The following is a 17,968-nucleotide window of genomic DNA, read 5'->3' as shown; positions in this document are numbered from 1 at the left end:
AACCTCTCCCTTTAACAGATCCTTTTCTGGCTAAAATCTTACAGACATAGCTGCATGACTGTGAGATGCTTACGATAGTTCACCCTACAGTTTTCTTTCATGTAAATAATTCTGTCTATACACTGGCCAGTAAACAGACTTAGGGATATGTCAAGACATAAAAATCAGCCACAAATAGAGGATCCCAATTGTGAGAATTTTTCCAAAGTACTTACAGCAGGGCAGGCTAAGCTCATTTTGAATTCATCACTAGGAAACAAAGAACTGAGTGGAGGCATATACCACTGAATACCATATACCATTTGGATTTGTGTCTTGAAAGGCCTCAGTAGGTGCAGAGAAATCCCCATAAAGAGCATGGAAGACATACATCTTATGAAAAAGTATACATATGACTGCTTCTTTCTATCATTCATAACTCAGTTGTAAGACTGCCTCCTCAGAATGGTCATCCTGCAAGCCCCTCTAAAGTAAAAGATACAAAATTTCTATTCCTCTCTATCACATTTTCCTACTTCATGCTTTTCAAATGATGCGCATGCTCGGATATTTTCATTTGGTTTAACTGTCCATGCTTGTCTTGCCTACTGGAATGTCAGCTCTCTGACTTGTTTACTAGAGTACCCTCACACTAACCTGTAGACAGGAATGCTCAGTAAGTGTTTGTAAAAGCTAGCATCTGTTTCATTAGCAGTTCAATGGTCGATTTCCAGGCTGGGACTTTTGTTTGTAAAATCCATGGGAAGATACAGTATAGTTAGGTTCTAAGGAGGATACAACTTGGGGTTGGGGGCTGCCATGGAGATATAAGAACTGAGATAAATGACAAGAATTTGGCATTTTGAAGAAACCTTTTTTTCTCTGCTGCTGTTGAGGCTGATTAGAAACCACAGCTTCCCAAAATGGCAGGGTGGCAAAGTCAGCATTTCAACAGTCAAAGTGGTCCCTGAGGGGCGTGCACTTTCAAGGGGACTGCAGCTATTATAGGGCTGTGGCACTTTTCTGAAGAGATATTTCACACTGCCAGGTCTAGGCTGCTCATTGATCAAAGGATGAATAAGTTTCATATCAACTAATGGGCATTAGGAGATAAACTGTGGTACCATGTAGATTTCTTTACTAGAATTCATTGTAGGATGGGATCTGATTGTCAACAGCTACTCTTCTAGACTGATCTATGTTAACACCCCCCTCTCCCACATGCTTCTTTTGTTATTGAAAACATTCAGGATGCTTTCATCATCAGAGGACATACTTCTGAACCAGGCATGGTGCAGCATGCCTGTAATCTCAGGGCTCTGAGAGGCTGCAGCAAGGGGATGCCAAATTTGACCTGGTTAGTCAACTAAGAGACTTAGCCAAATCCTGTCTAAAAATTCAAAACAGACACACACCTCTGACTTCTGGCTGAGTTTCAGATCCTTTGACATTTTGATTCTGTCTTTCACCTGAAATTTACTTTCTTATATGAATGATGTGCATCTGACTCATGACGTGAAAGTTATTAATCCTGTTAAACAGGCTTAATGATGTTCATGGGCAAATTTGCACAAACTAAAATGTTTGCATTGTAAATTAGTGAATAACAAAAATTTCAAAAAATAAAGAAATATATAAAATAAACAGGAAATAACATTTTATTCCCACTGTCAATTTTCTTGCTTCATCTGTCCCTCTTTTTCCTAAACTTTTTTTAGATATATCATCTCATAATAGTTCAGTGCATGTCCGATGATATACTGAGAAAGCTTTAGCTTTGCATCAAGAAAGTTCTCTGATTCGTAGCATGGGTGGAGTAAATGCGCTTATCACTTACAATTCTGAAGTAAGCATGTGACTGAGTTGGGAAGGCACGTTGCACAACTGGCTTTACAAGCCAGTGCGAGCTGGTTCTTGTACTTTACTTTGAGACCTTCCAGTTTGTCTATATATTTTTCTCTCTATTCCTCTTTCTTCCTTACTTTTCTTTATTTTTTTTCCTTCCTTCACTCACTTATATCCATCCATCTATCCAGCCAGCCAGTTAGCCGCTATCCTTGTATATTTACGCGTTCATCAATTTAGATCCTATATAAACGTTATTAATTGTTTTGTCATCTTCATTTTTTTCACATAATCTACTGCCTCTCTTTAATTTGAAACTCTTCTAATGCTTCTCAATTTTCTAATGTTTCACACTGTATCGCAGCTCAGCAGCGAAGCGAGGCATCCTCCCCTTCCTTCATCCACAGGAGCTGGAGGCCTGTGAGCATGCGCGTCTGCACGCACACCACGCCAGTCTATCTATTGTAAGAGAGAGTAATTTATCACTGGGCAGCAGGTTCTGCTCAGATGGTTTATTGTCCTGACCTCATTAAAAGCATGTAATCCATGCAGTGCTGTAAATCTATGCCTCTAAATACTTTCCTCTTTAATTTTTTAATACTGCACACATGAAGGGAAAGGTTAAAGCCAATTAAAAGAGATACAAATACCATTATTACTGCCCTGACAAACAGTTAGTTATTGGATTTGGTCGTTTCAGTTTAGAAAGCCATTATTTTTGCTCCTGAATGAATTAGTAATCAAGCTGTTTATTGACTTGTCTCATCTCAGAGACGCTAAATATTTTGGGGGGGGGGTCTATTCTCTTCCTCAATTGGCATCATTCCTGCACACATAAAAATTACAGGCAACTTAAGGTCTAAGTGCAAATAACAACCGCACAGCTGCATGTGGAAATCCACATATGGACAGGACCATCATTTTCACTGGCCCAGGAAGGAGAGAGCCACTAACTCAATTCATTCTTATGCAGCAAGTACTTGTTATTGTTGTTGTTGTTGTTTTGCCTCCCATTAAGGCTATTATATGATACTGACAGATGCTTAAAAGCATTCAGGGCTGAAAGAACTGTTGGGGAAAGTGCTACAAAGGATTGACAAACGGTGATCTCTCTTATTTCCTGTGCAGAATGGACTGAAAGAATAAACTGTTTTCTAGTATGAGTTCATATTTTCTATCATGTTTGGTCAGAGTGTGAATGTGTTTATGAAAAGTCTGTGGGAATGTAAAAACAACAACAACATCAACAACAGCCACAACTCTTCCTGTTCTGCCCTTGATGGAGGTTTTCTTGGGTCCTCCTTTCTTTTGCAAGTCCATGTTGGCTTCAGAAATATGATGTGAGCCTTCTGGGATCTATGAGCCTTTGGGGTGTGTAGGAGTTGATCTGCGGTTAGCTTTTTGTTCATTTAATTGTCCACTCATAGGTGCAGCGTGAATTGTGAGACATGATAAATTGTAAGGAACAATGCTGACCACAGTGCTGGTTTCAGAATAAACTAATACCCATGCTCACATTCTCAGACTCACATCCATGAGAACCGGTACAGCTTGTAAGTCATATAAGTGGAATTTCATTTTTTTCAGCCTATTCATCCCTCAGTGTTGGTGAAGGATTGCATCCTAGAATTTTCCGATACCAAAATCAGAGGATGCTCAAATCCTTTCTGTAAAATGGCATAATATTTGCATAGAGCCCACATACATCCTCCTGTATATTATTCATTTCTAGATTATTTATAATACCAAATGCAATATAATTACAATGCAGAGTCTTTATTCTATAGCATTTAGGGCATAATGAAAAGAAAAGAGGCCTATACATGTTCAGTGCAGACTTGATGTTTTAAAATATTTTTGATGCGAGGCTGATTAAATCCCTGTAGGACAGTTGCAGATGTGGAGGGCTGGATGTACTCTTCCATTCCTACCCATCAGAAGTCAAAAACAGGTACTTTAGAAGAAGAATAAGTTGTAGATAAATACAGAACTACACTTTCAATGGGTTGACCTGAAACACACATTCATAAGGAGACTAAATATGAAGCAAGAAAAGGAGACAATAAAATGAAATATTTCAAAATCAAGGGGATAAAAGTCTGAGAGTTACACAAAGGAATGCATGTGTTTAATTTCTTATGGGAAGCTCGAATAGTGGTTATCAAAGTGTATTCTGTGGAAAAGCCACATCACCAGCCTTTGAGCAACAGTTTAGTCAGCAAGGCAAATTTTGGGTCCCAGTCTAGATATACTGAGTCAGAAACTGAGTGTAGGATCCATTAATCCATGTTTTTAATAAATCCTCTTGGAGATTCTGATGCCCACTCAAGCTTGAGAGTCCCTATCTCATGGACTGTATCCTTCTTAATCACATCTCCAGGTCTCTCTTTCTGGTCAAGTATAAACTTTAGACCACTCTCTCTCTTTGGTTTGCCTATTATTTCCTCTGACGACTCTAGGTCACGCCGCAGTAAATTACTCTGATTTGTTTCCATGTCCTACTTTCCCTAAACCATTGATGGTGAACCTTTTAGAGGTTTCAGTGACACAGACTGCTTGCTGTAACATGCATTCCATAGGCTCACTACCACTGCCCTAGACTGTGAACTGCTTGAGGCCAGATCCCGTCCCCAGTTTACTTCTTTATTCTCAGTGCCCAGCCAGGGACTGAAAACAGAGTGGGTACTCAGGAATTTAATCAGAAGATTAAGAAAGCTACAGGAAGGCCATTACATAAAAAAAGAGAAATATTTAGAGGTATTTACTGCTATTAAGGTTGTGAATTTTAACAAATAAGACTCATTTCTAAAGTGAAAATAATTTATATTTTGTTTAAAAAAGAAATTTAAAAATTGTCCAAGGAACATTCTCAGGCAGCTTCTAATGAGTTCATTGTTTATTCTCTTAAGGAATAAAAGAGATAATTGAACACATCTCACATTAATAGCCCCTTATAAAATGTGTTGACAACCCAGGGGGCTCTGAGTATTCCTGAGAGGGTTTCACATTCAGACAAAACCCATTTGCCCATCTGTTGACAGACAGTCTTACATTGGAGGGGTTGGATAAAAACCCAAGAATTACCAGTGCCAGCCCAGTGGTTAAGGCTGCCAGGATCCTTGAAACTACCTTTTCTGGTGTCTCAATTAGTGGACAAATAGAGAGTAATTCTTGGAAAGAAGAAGCATCCATGACCAACCCAATTGCTTCTACACAAAGAGCAGAAACACCAAGAGCATGGAGCCATGAGCCCTATAGCCCAAATACGGTCTTTTTGGTCTCTGCTCTCCGCCTAGAGATTCATTATGGCACATGGGCAAGTTGTTGAAGGTCAATGCTAAGCAAACTTTCTATGCCTGCCTTTGTATGGTCTTGGCATCAGATCACCTGGATTCTGGCTTACTTGCTTTTATAAGTCTCAGTTTCCTCATCTGCAAAAAAGAGCTAATGATTATATCTGAAACATACACTGTACCGAGGGAGCTGTGTATCTGACATACAATAAGAGCTACAACATTGTATTATACTCTGAATTACTATTGTTAGTGCTACTATATATTATGTGCTCACAGGGTTTTTTGAATGGGAGGTCTGTGGCCTCCAGAGACCCATGAAATGGACAAAAGAGTATCCAGAAGCTCCTTGAAATACTTTGCAAATTGCTTCACTTTGGTACACATTCTTGTTCTGTATGTATAATGCACCAAACTTTAATCAGATTCTGAATGTGTCACACTGCTCCTATATGGTAAAGAATCACAGCATTAGGGGCTCTCATAGCCTAATTACGTCCTCAGCAAGCTGGCGAACCAGGAAAATGAGGTACTTTCTCTGAGGCTGGCATCTTACACTAGGTATGATGTGCAGCTTTGGAACTCCATTTTTAATTCCATACCATGTGTGTTTGTTTATTTTTCTTCATCCTTGTAATAGGAAATAGCATTTCAGATGCATTCCACCACAAGGATAGGCAGACAGTTAATTTTCACCTCGAACACTCCCAAGACTTAAGGAAATAAGAGAACTTCAATCTACTGTTCCTGACCTGCCAAGCACAACACCCTTAGGAGCAGCAAGAGTTAGTCTGAAAAAGCTATTCTGTGTCCAAGGGACTTTTCTTGCAAAGCTACTGACACAGGCAGCTGGATGAGCAGGGCAGATGGCAGAACCAGCCCTGAACCAGGACCTGACAGAGCCAGGTTCTTCCCCTGTGCCCTGTTCCAACCAGATCCGCAGTTTCAGCCCATGATTCCTGCTTAGTTTCCCTTATTCTTTATCATCCAGCAGGCGCTATGCCCAACCTTCAATTCCCAAGCTTTTATGTAAAATGGTCCAGGTTTAATATAAAAATGAATACACTAGACCGTCATTTTTATATTCATTAACTAGGAAAATATTTGATCACAAAAGACGGTTACCTTTCTTAATAAAATTATATTTTATTCATCAGATAATTTGAAAAAATATATATATTTTTACCTTTATGGCCCTCAATGGATGAGAAATGTAATTTATTCTGGCTACAGACAGCAAATGGTGAACATATGAGTTCAAGGACCCATTAAACAAATATTTATTCAGTATTTATTAAGTGTCAGTTACTTTAATAGGGCTGGGGATACCAGGCGACAAAATAAAACAGTTGCCTTCATGGGCATGATCGTAGTACACCAGAAGGGAAATGATAACTAAAAATACACGTACATATGATCAATTTAAATTGTGCTCAGAGGACCTGCTGAGAACAAATGGGATCCCGAAGGAGAGAAATGGGGAGGGAGGGAATGATTTTAGCTAAAGGGTCAAGGGTAGCCTCTGAGCTGAGATCTGAGGATTGGCCCACAAAGGGACCCCAGCACTCTGTGGTGACTTAGGGTCAGTAGAATGAAGGGCAAGTTACCTAACCTCTCTGACTCATTTTCCTCACCTGTGAAATAGGAATGGGACTAGGACCAAGTGCACATGGCTGTTATGGAGATTAAATTAGCTAGGATCTAACAATTTGTTTAGATAAAGTGTGGCAAAGTGTTATGGAGGTGCTTGCAACATAAATGCGATCCAGAGGTAACAGCATTCCACAGGAGGCAGAGCGTGGTGTGTCTGGGAAACTGTAAGGAGGGAGCGGCTGCTGGGTGGAGCAGGGTTAGGGAGGAGGAAGCAGGGAGGTGGGTAAAGGCACAGGCACCAAAGCAGCCGGGAAGACAGAGCAGGGAGGTGCAGTCCCAGGCTCAATCCTAGGGGAAGGAAACAAAGGGTTTGGCAATGTCCCTGGTGGACTCCAGAAGCTCACAGCCTAGAGACTGGAAAATTATCTCCGATTTACCTTACGTATAGTTCTTTCATTGAACGATTCTATGAAATAACTCAGCTCCTCAAAGGGAACAATTTCTTTAGGTAAGAAGTTTTAAATAAAGAACCCCTGTTTCATTCATGCTCATTAAACTGTTTTCCCCCCCAACTAGATTCCTGAAATAATAAATATAATTATATCCATCTTTAATGACTTTGGTTCCTTGAGCTGCAGGTGCTGGAATACTGTATTTATTAACATATTTTAAGCCTTTTAAAAAGACTGCATTAATTCCTAAGATAATTTAGTACCCATAATACATTCTCTGTTCTGAATAGATGTTAATCACCACATAATGACTGATTTGCCGTTGTATGAGCTAAGCCATGTTCTAACTAGTAGCTAGTAACTTCTTAATTCAATATTGTTACTGAAACTGTTGATTACAATCTAGTTGTAATAATGGTTCCTTGCCCCCCACCGGCCTCAGCCCTCTGCATGCTCAAAGCAAGATCCTAACAATTGGATTCTGTTCCACTGAAGTGTTCATCCACATTCAGAGTGTTTGGGCTCCTAGGAAAACTTGGCTTGGAAAGTTCTGCTAATGCCAGTTATGCTGAACCACCTTGGGCTTATTCACTGTGTGGTTAAAGCAGCGTCGGGAAAGGGAAAGGTCACTGCAGGGAAACAGATACTAAACTAAAACCTGTAAACAGAAGCAGTGTACTGCTGGCCTGCTGGCTTTTGTCTCTGGAGGGTAGATACAGAGTCAGTTTCTGTTTGGTGGGGAGAAACAGGATATAGCCAAAATCTCAACACTATACTAATTTAAACTCAAATTATTTTTAAAATAGAAGAAATTTGGATTAAAATGAAATGACAATGCAAAACATAGATAAAAATAAGAATTGCACATGTCATATTCTGGAAGGAATATCTTCACATCCATTATTTTATTTCATTACATGGCAAGCTGATGAAGGAGGTATCATAATATTATGGTTTGTGTCTGGATGCCCCCCCAAAGCCTCATGTGGTCATGGGGTGGTGGGCTTTTCAGATGCAGCTGAATCCAGAGTTTGTGACTGATTCATGGTCTAATGCTAGGATTGAGGGTGTGAACGCTACACCTGCCCTAGGGTAGGTAGCCTACATATAATACAAAGAACAGAAAGAGGCTTACTCTCTGTCTCCCTCTCTCTCTTCCCCCTTCCTCTTTTTCCTCTCTCTCTTCTCCCTTCTCTATTTTGTTGCTTCCACTATCATCTGCCATCATGAACTGTTGCTCCTCTGTCATGTACCACTCTGTCTTGGAGGCAGCAGATTATGGACTGAAACCTCTTCCCCTTTAACGCTGGATGTCTGGGATTTGTCTTAGCAATGAGAACAAAGTATCTAAGACACATGATTATCTTCCTACCTGAAGTACAGCTATAAGAAACTTGCTCAGGATAACATAGTAGCAAGTGGCAGAACTCTAGAGTCTCTGCTCTCTTGGCCACTGCCTGTATAATCAATTAATCCATCAACCAATCACCCACCTGGAAGTGATATGTAAATGAATCATGAAATATGTAATAAAGTATTGTGTGTCAGAAAAACTGATATCTATAAAACAAAAACATAACTTTTCCATTCTTTGATGGCTTGGTGTTGGTGATTAGAAATGGTATCACTCATATTCTTGGGGAAAATGAATGTTTATACTATATAGTCTTCTTCTTGTAGAGCATTGGGATGGGAGAAAGCCTAGTATCCTGGGAAAAAGTGCTGAAATACAATAGGATGCAGTGACTCAGATGCGGCAAGGAGCTGGAAGCCTCAGCGGGCAGAATCTATCTAGGAACGCCTTAACGCGAAGAGTACCAAGAGTTCCTTGTGAGGTTCTTTTTTCCCCAAATTTCAGTCAATCCAGCTCCCTACATTGTTATGAGTGAGCAAATGCATGTACCTGTGCATCTGTTTGCTCAGTCAATTATGTGGTTTTTGTACAGGGAAAGGGGCTAAGTTGTAGAATTTAGAAAACACACAAAGGAGGTGATTGGCTGTAAGCCGTGAGATACTTTGGCTGCAGGAACAAGCAATGAGAAACACAGGTGAGCAGGGAAACACGCCCTAAACCAGGCTGACATGTAACCCTGGGGATGAGATGAAATTCTGGCCACAGGTTTTTGTTAAATCATCGTTAACGTTATTCCCACAGAGTTTAGAAGGATTAGTATTCACTCTTCATAAATTAGGCCACTGAGAACTCATTCCCTTCAGTGTGTACCCGGCATGTAATCAAAACCAGCAAGACAGGCAGGGCCAAATCCCAGGTCTGCCAAGGCCAGCCTGGCAATTCACTCACAAGGGAGCCCCGACACTTCAGCAGAGCACTGTGGATCGTGGGATCCTTTCCACCACTCTATCCTGGGAAGTGCAGCCAACACTCTGCCTTACTTAGAGCTGGCTGAGAGTCAAAGGGTGGCAGATGAACCAATGTGGAGGAGCTCAGGATTAAAAGGTGAGATTCCAGCTGCTTCCTCATCCTTCAGAGTAAACCATGAGCAGACCGAGTGAGCTGTGTTCTGAAGGTTTGTACGCAGAACCCTTTAGAACATTCTCACTGAAGTGCTACACTTCTGTCATGACTCTGTGGCATTTAACTTCTAATTGGAAAACCAAAAGACAAAATATCAAGACTCTCCTCTGGATAAGCAAAACAAAACAAAACAAAATCCCACAAAACCATGCAGTACGTAGGCTGTGTAAAAAGGTGCTCGTTTGCTGTGATACTCGTTAGCTGTGATTCAATTATGTGTTTCTTTATCTAGATTTGGCATTTCAACCTGTATTTCTGATACCACCTCCAGAAGCTTTAACTATGTGAAAGAATCCAAATGCACCCACCTGTACATAAACATAAATCAAGATTGAAAAGTGAATATGTATCTCCTCCCACCCTAGCCACATTTCCTAGTGAGGACACCAGAAATTTTACCTGAAAGCACATAGGGCTTGTTTTGGTCAAAGCTCGTCTCTAAAATCTGTTTGATTTAATGTAAACTATGGAGAGCAAGGGAATCTCTCTGCAAGAGTCCCTTGTGTGTTTATAAAGGTTGCAAACTGGCATCCCCAGACTCATCCTGGGAGGTTCTCATATGATTAGTGGTAGCAAGCACATTAAAAAAAAATTTTTTTTAAGTTAGCTATATATATATAAAAGAGATTTTTCCATAACCCTCTATTGTCCTGTTTTTGATATGCCCAGCCCTTGTCTTGCTCCCTGCCATGAACTGCCAGATGCTGTGGATTTCTGAAATCCTGGCGGATTAGAGGGAACTCAGACTCAATTGCATGGAAAAGCGTTCACCCTGACTCTGCTCATCTTGGCAGGACAATCTGCTGTCCCACTCGTGCCCTGGGAGGCAGGCTCCCCAAACTCAGCACATTGGGCTCCTGGACCTGCACCAAGTCTCCCCCATTCTGAGCCTGCTCAGTCCTCTACATTTGCAGAGGCAACTTCCAGTCTATTCCTCTTGACCACTGGCCTCTACGAAGCCTTCTGACCTGCCTGAGGATGGCCTGCTCCCTTCTCCATGCTCACAGATAATTGTGGCCTTGGGAGTCTTTCCTTACTGAGCCGTTGTGACACTAGAGAAGATGTTTTATCACATTTTTGTTAACAAGTTATCCTCATCTCACCAGAAGTGACTTCTAGACAGGGGCTATGTCCCTAATACTTTTTTCTTTCAGGTCTTGTCAGAAAGCAAAGCGGTGGAGGATTTAAAAGAGTCCTTTGGAAGTAAAGAGACCTCCTTGTTACTTTTGCCTCCTCCGTGTCACCTGCAGGTCAGCACAGTGGCCAGGGGTGAGTCACAGGGCAACAGGAGCATGTGTGTATGTGTGAGGGCCTGCTGGCCGGCACACCAGGTAAGCTGTGCTGGGTCCTCAGCCAAGTGTGGTGAGCGGAGTGTGGTGGGCAGAGGAGCCGTGCCAAGCCCGCTTGAGGTAAACAGAATTGCACCATGCTGGATCTCGGCTTTTGGATCCAGAGGCAGAGAGAAGTCTGTATGCCACTCCTGAGAGGAGTCCCTGAAGGGAGGCAAGCCGCGGTGAGAGCTTTCTCCACTTCCTGAGATCCCACCAAGAGAAACAGTGCCATCAGTCCAGACCTTACTTTTGCATACAGCATAAAGGAGAATTAGAAAATTATTCAGCTAAATAAAGTGCTTGAAGCTATATACGATGGGGTTAAAAGAGTTTTTTTAAGGGTTAACAGAGCCACTTGCTCTTCGGGTCAGTAACTGTCATAACGATTTTTCTCTTGCCATATGCTCCTCTGAATCGAATGAATGTGACATCTCCCTCTAAAGCATCTGGTCTCAGCCACTCCAAGGTACACAAGAAAGCTGCAGGCTTAGGCTGCAGATATAATAACACAGGACAGGATTCACATTCCTGCTATCCTAAAACAAAGTACTGCACTAGTATAATTCTCTGCTGTGTTTTGTATAATATTCTAGAAATGGCACAGGAATAGTTCAAATAAATAGATGCAGAATTCAGAGACTTAAAAGCCTATGCTTTTTGTGCATATAAATGTGTCTGTATAAATACATGTATGCAGACATACATGCCTGTCTTGTAAATTGATGGCTGCCTTCATTGCTAAAACAAAAATTCTTATTTGCTTCTGAAAGGAGCAAAATATTTTAAGTGGGCAGTGATAATAGAGCCCCACTCACCTAAAACATATATAGGAGGAGAGGTAGGACCTATCACTCTTTTAGTACTTTGAAATACGAAAAGGAAAATTTTCCATCACAAGTCAAAGGCAACGTAGCACTATCAACCTCCAACCACATTTTTCAGACTAAGAAAAAAATCTGAGAAGCAGAAGTGTACAAAGGGTTGCTTGTCCTCACTGGCAATGACCTCTATCAAACTGATCCATTTACTTAATTTTTTCCCAAAGATCTCACGCCACCTCCTTCAGGAGTGCATTAGAAAATCCAAATGGGTTTAATGAAAAGTTTACCACCTAACAAATGGCTTGAACAATCCGTTCTTTTCTTGTCCTCAAGATCCTTGTGCTTATTTTGTCAGAAGCACAAAAAGTAGAAATGCAATTGCATTTGTGCTGATGCTAAATGTTAATAGATTTGCCTAAATGCTTGCTAATAGCCCCCCTAAAATTAGCTAGACTAGTAGTGCATGCCTAATGTGTTGTTGTTTTACTTGCTTTTTTTTTTTTTTTTTTGCTTACTTATTCTATTATCAGAGGGGGAAATAAAGACCCCTAGGAAAAAGAAAGCACAGGTCTTTAAGCTCTGAAACATTTCGTGTCACATGTGAATTCTGGAGGAAGAACATATATTCTGAAACTATCCCACAGTTCTGACATTCTGTCACGAAGGTGACAAATCCTAGTGCTCTAATGTTTCATTAAATTAAACATGAAATGTTTAATGTTTTGTTAAATTAAACATGAAGCTGTGACTTTGGACCCGAGAAGCACAGCCTTCCATCAATTGCTCATATTCCTCCAGGTCACTTTTTAGGTTATATAAATGGGGTTTTATTTATTAGGAGTATTGTATTTCTCCCTGCAGTTAAAAGGCACTTTCTTCTAATGCACTTATAAATAGAAACCAATAAGCAACATAGATTGTGGATGGTTAAAATATTTCTAAACTTGTTTCTAAGAGAACAGCATGGAGAGAACCCCTCAGCTAATTCTCTACGTTTTTTTGTGTTTTTTTCTTTTTTTTTCAGATATTCACAATTAGCATGAGATGTTTCTGACGAGCAGAACTGTTACCTTTTAGATTAGCTCTCAAGTCCATTTCACAGATGGGCATACCATTTCCCTAAGAGTGGAAAGCTTACTGGAAAACTCTTAAGACAGATTCTCAGGCTAGAGATGAAATCTTGCCTGCACCAGTTAAAAAGAAAACAAACAAACATCCAAAACCCTCCTGGGTTCTGAACCAGAAAGAGAAATTGTCAGTGAAAACAGAACAAGGCAGAAGTAAAACTCTGATTTTGGCAAGTACTGGCACAAAGATCTACGTGGGCTTTTGTGAGAATGGAATACATTCAGATGTAACCGTTTAAAGCAGTAAAGACCAGCCACTGCTGGGAGAGAATGAAATGAAGCTCAGCCACACGCTTCTTAGCTACCAATTCAATAACATCCATAAATACACTTTGTAGAGTTGTCAGTGTCCTACCTGAGGGCTCCTAAGACAAAGTTTCCAAATACTATTTAATAGAATACATTTGAATGATAATTTTTAAATGGAGAGAAAATAAAAACCAAGACAACAAAGAACAACTACCCAATACATTAAAAGGTACAAAATACAACTATTCCAGGATGGAAGTGTCAGATTGCTTTTGTGAATCTAAGTGGGTTATTACTGGCTTCCAAAGCGAAGTTCCATAATTGTTAAAGCAGCAACAGAAGAGAACCATCTCTCCAAAGAGCAAATCACTCAAACCTTTCTAGCCCAACCACATTTGACCTCTGGGCTTTTCCTGTGTTGACACACCAGCTCGCATCACTGACCTAACACTCTAAGATAGCCCAGCGCGGGTAACAGATCCCTGCCCGGTGAGAACTTTTCTCCCAGCTAGTCACCCAAATCAGTAGGAATTGTAATTGACACTTACCATTCTGCAGTTTCATGTCTGTGAGGCAAACTAAATAAATTAAATGGATCCTGCTTTAATCTTCTTTTCTAGACCCCAAATGCCTTAATCAAAAGGAAAACAAAACAAAACAAAACGAATGTTCCCTGAGGTCCTTTTTTAAGCCACCAGAGCATAAGCAAAGGAATCATTTTTTTCTTTTCATTGTTTCCTCCCACCCCCGAAATGCCCAGAGCACATCCTAACATCAACAAGGTGGAATTCTAGTATGTGTCTATTCCATCCTCTCATTCCCCACCTTTGCTTTCAAGTCTGTCACTTGTGGCCAGGGCTAGGCTTCAGTTACACCTTAAATCAAAATCTGGAAGATGCTTCAATTAGATATCTGGCTTGGCACACCTCCTGTAAAAATCCCATGTCGAGACACATTTGTTTCCTTCCTACAAATGAACTGTGGTGTTTGTGGTCCCTCTCCCTCTCCCCAATGCACACTTGCCTTTAAATGAGCTTAAGCTGCAGGACTTCATTTGGGGTTAGCTGTCTCACAAAGCTCATTTGGCTCTTCCCATTAAGGCAAAAGGCTCTAAAAGGCTAGCAAGACGCTTTTAACTATGTTTGAGGGGCCAGTCATATCTTGTTAACAGCAGCTGCACACTTACCTGGCTTTCTGGGGCTTGACAGAGTTGTCCTGTTCCTTCTGGGCGAAGGAACACAAAATGAAATTAACCAATCATTAGCTGGAGCCATCTAGGCTGCACCAGATTCTCATTTTCCAAAAACCAAGTGAGGCAGTTTCCCCCAAAGTTCTTCCTCTGTAGGCCTCTCCTCAGTGTATACAGCTCGCCAAGGTCCTGGCTGCAGTTTCAAAAGTGCTACTCAATAAAAGGATTTTAAAGGCTGCGCCGGGAGCCGGGAGCCTCAGATCCCAGTTTGGCTTTTTCTCCATCAGCATTCCTCGGCAAGCCTGCACAAAGTGAGGTACGCTACATTATTTATGTCAGCTCTAGGCTCTGGTAAACACACACTGGCTTCCTGATTACTAAGAATCCTCATGGATACAATTAAACTGTTCCCACATATTTTTTTTTTCCTCCTCTCTTCCCTGATTCAACCTCTTTCAGAAGAAACAAAAGCACTTTGAGGCGTGGCCCAGCTCATCAATTAGGAGCCAAGAGTGCATTGAAAGATGGCCACCGTGGTGAAAGGAGCCAGGGAAAGAGAGTCTTTCCTCCAGGGAGCAAAGTATAGACAAGCAGTATGGGACTGCCCTTCAAGTGGCCTCCCTGGGCTAGGGGCACTGACATGGAAGGAGCAGAGTGAGGGCGCTACGAGAAACATTTTGATGAATTCATGGAAGATTGATTTAGAATGGGCTGTTAAGAGAAGCAAGAAATATCTGGCGACACCACTAACCTTCCAAGCTGGATGAAGAGCAATCATGCTCACCCCCAAAATGCTCCTCAGTGCCCCATCAAAGTCACAGCGCTAGACGGGAAGACCAGAGAGTTAGCCAAGTAGAAGCAATGATTCTGTCCCCAAGTCTCCTCTTCAGTAAGAGTGAACAATCCTCCAAGTTTCAGTCCACCGTTTCCCTTCTTGTCATAGCCCAGCAATACACCATGAGCTGGGCATATCAGACACAGGCACAGTGAACTCCAGGCTGGCTCAGCGAAGGCAGGATGACGACAGGAACTTCCTCCCCTGGAGAAGTAGTGAGAAGGCAATGAAATTTCCCTGGTTGTCTACCGAGAGAGTCCCTGCTTGGCAGGCAGAGGTGACTTCACTTTGCAAAAGCCCCAGGCACTGCTTAGTGAAACAACCTATGGCAGGACCTCCCAGTTAAGTCACTTCGTCTAAGCAAGAAGGCAGCTTGGGGAGAATCAATTGATTCATGCAAGAACAGAAACGGGCAAGAGCCACTCATTTCACTCCAAAGGCTCCCTTGAATGTGCATTCTTGCATTTGCCAGGTTTTTCTTTAAAATGACTGTCACTTCCAATGATTTAGTTTTCCCTACTCAGATACGTTGGGTGGAAAGCTGCTGGCTAAGATGGAAGTAATGGATAAAGGACACAGTATAGGTCAGTGGAGCAGAACCCAGAGTGGGCAAACCTACTCGCTGATGCACACATTAGCAGAGCAATGGGAAATGTTCTCCAGAACAGGAGGAAGCAGAGCTGGACCCTCATTAATAAATAGGCGGCAGGCACCATTATGGAGAAGGCACACACACACATACATACATCATACAAAGGATGACAGGATAACCCAAGAACCCAAGGATGGGAGGAATTGAAAAGTTAAGAATACAAATTTCCTTGCAGGATGACTCTAAATTGCTGTAGCGGCTCCCAGTAAGATGCTGGGCTGTGCAATCCAGCCCTCTGAGCCTTTCCAGGACCCTGGCCACGCGAGGATACACTGTGCTCTCAGTTTGAAGTGGTTCCTTTATCTATTTCATTAAAAAAATCTAACATATACTTCAAGGTTCCTCAACTGAAACTTAGAAACAACTAACGAGAGTGATGAGATCAGGCACTATTACTTTGGAGGAAGGTTATTTGACAATATTATTTATTCCTTCAAAAACTAAGTCACAATCAATTGTGAAGCTGACCTCAGATTCAAAGTCACGGCAAGGGTCTTGTGAGAACCACTGTGCTGCCCCTGAGTGCTGCAGTGTAGCAAGGTCTGCAGTCAGGCACTAACTCTGTGGACCCTGGACAAGATATTGATCTTCCTTGAACCTCAATTTTCTCATGTGGAAAATAAGACCATATTATTTTGAGAAATCAGTGAAAAATATAAAACACATAGCTCTATGTCTGTACCTTTTGAGCCCATAATAACCCTTGGCTGCTATGAATTTTCAAAATGTTTTCAATTAAGTGGCATAAAATTTACAGTGACATGGTTTGCACATGCCAGAGCCACATCTCTAAGTGCTCTCTGAACAATCAGATCATTATTGACAATCTGCGTGCAAAGCACACAGCACCATCATTTGCCTTCAATAAACTTGTTCAGATGAATGGCCCCATGACAGAGATCTCAATAAACACTAAAGAGAGGATAAAAACTGATAGTATCAAGAAAGGAGTCATGCAACAATTACATCTTTTAAAAGAGGATTCCAAAGTTTTCCAAATTAATTGGATGCCTTTCTGTGGGTTAGACTATATGCTAAAAGAATTCTGATACTCAAGCTATGGATGCTGCAGTGGAGATGGAAGGGATAAAAAGTTGACCAGAAGCCCCATCATCCAGAATCTTTCTTCTTTTTATCTATACACCTATTTCTGCAAACTAGAAGAAGAGAGGCTGGGAACCTGCAGTCTAATGCAAAGCTGGCACTTCACAAAGAAGGACAGCGATGACTGGACAGATAGCTTCATGCCACCCCACGCAGCTGGGCTGAACCCCACTGGAGTGACTTCCATCCAATGCTCTTTCTCTTCCTCCATGATGTTAAAGGCCAGGTCAGTGCGACTCTCTGCCTGATTTTCATCTCACTCTGCAGCAAATCGGTTTTGACTCAGTCCACTCTTTTGACTGTCATAGAAAAACCAATATAATACTTAACTTCTTGCCAAATATAATATTTTCCAGAAAGGGATTGTTTAAATTTTGATGTTTTTAAGACTCTCCATAAAAGAGGCTTCTCAGTTTTTGTTAGCTACTTCTTTTCTATTTCATTGGTGCTAGAGATCAAATCCAGGGACTCACATGTGGCATCCAGTGCTCCAGCACCGAGGCGCACAGCTGGTCCTGGCATTTTGTTATCTAAATGTTTTGATGGCCACTTTTAGGTCCTTTGAATGAGAAAAGCAACACCTCAAAAACTTCATATTTCATAAGGCTTCATTTTCACTGGATAGCCATATACAAGTTACAAGGATTTCTGAAGAGTACAGAAAAAGCTTTTTATAGATCATTTTCCTAATGTCATACTTAATGGACAATCATAGGCAAACATATTTTCTTCTGAATAAACACAAAATGGCTTGAACACCTAATTATTTGTGTTGCTATCACAATACTTCCTGCCAGCAGAAAGATTATCAATAAGAAGTAGATTCCACCATACCTTCCCTGCTAGGAAATACTCCCAGGTTATCTACCTGTGAATAGTTACACCGTATGAGGCTTATTAATATTCTTTTTCACAATTAAAGTTCCAAGCAACTCCACCTTTTGACTCTTGTTAGGCTACTT

At 41.2% G+C, this 17,968-nt stretch overlaps 1 protein-coding gene across 13 annotated transcripts in view; it reads right to left on the bottom strand.

Moving 5' to 3' along the window:
* Tenm2 (teneurin transmembrane protein 2) overlaps nt 1-17,968 on the bottom strand; it is a 1,173,780-nt gene that overhangs the window by 381,663 nt on the left and 774,149 nt on the right. The window contains exon 1 of one of the 13 annotated variants that reach the window (XM_063230753.1): nt 14,413-14,719. The exons of the other annotated variants lie outside the window; for them this stretch is intronic. Coding sequence (XP_063086823.1) covers nt 14,413-14,500 — 88 coding nt within the window. The 5' untranslated portion in view covers nt 14,501-14,719. Of the gene's footprint in view, nt 1-14,412; nt 14,720-17,968 lie in introns of those variants that run through there. 13 annotated transcript variants of the gene reach the window in all.

The sequence above is a fragment of the Cavia porcellus genome, unplaced genomic scaffold, assembly GCF_034190915.1.
Source record: "Cavia porcellus strain 051 isolate PalLab524CR breed Dunkin Hartley unplaced genomic scaffold, mCavPor4.1 scaffold_19, whole genome shotgun sequence".
Classification (NCBI taxonomy): domain Eukaryota; kingdom Metazoa; phylum Chordata; class Mammalia; order Rodentia; family Caviidae; genus Cavia; species Cavia porcellus.
Note: the sequence above shows the minus strand (reverse complement) of the source record. Positions and strands in the feature narration are given on the sequence as shown.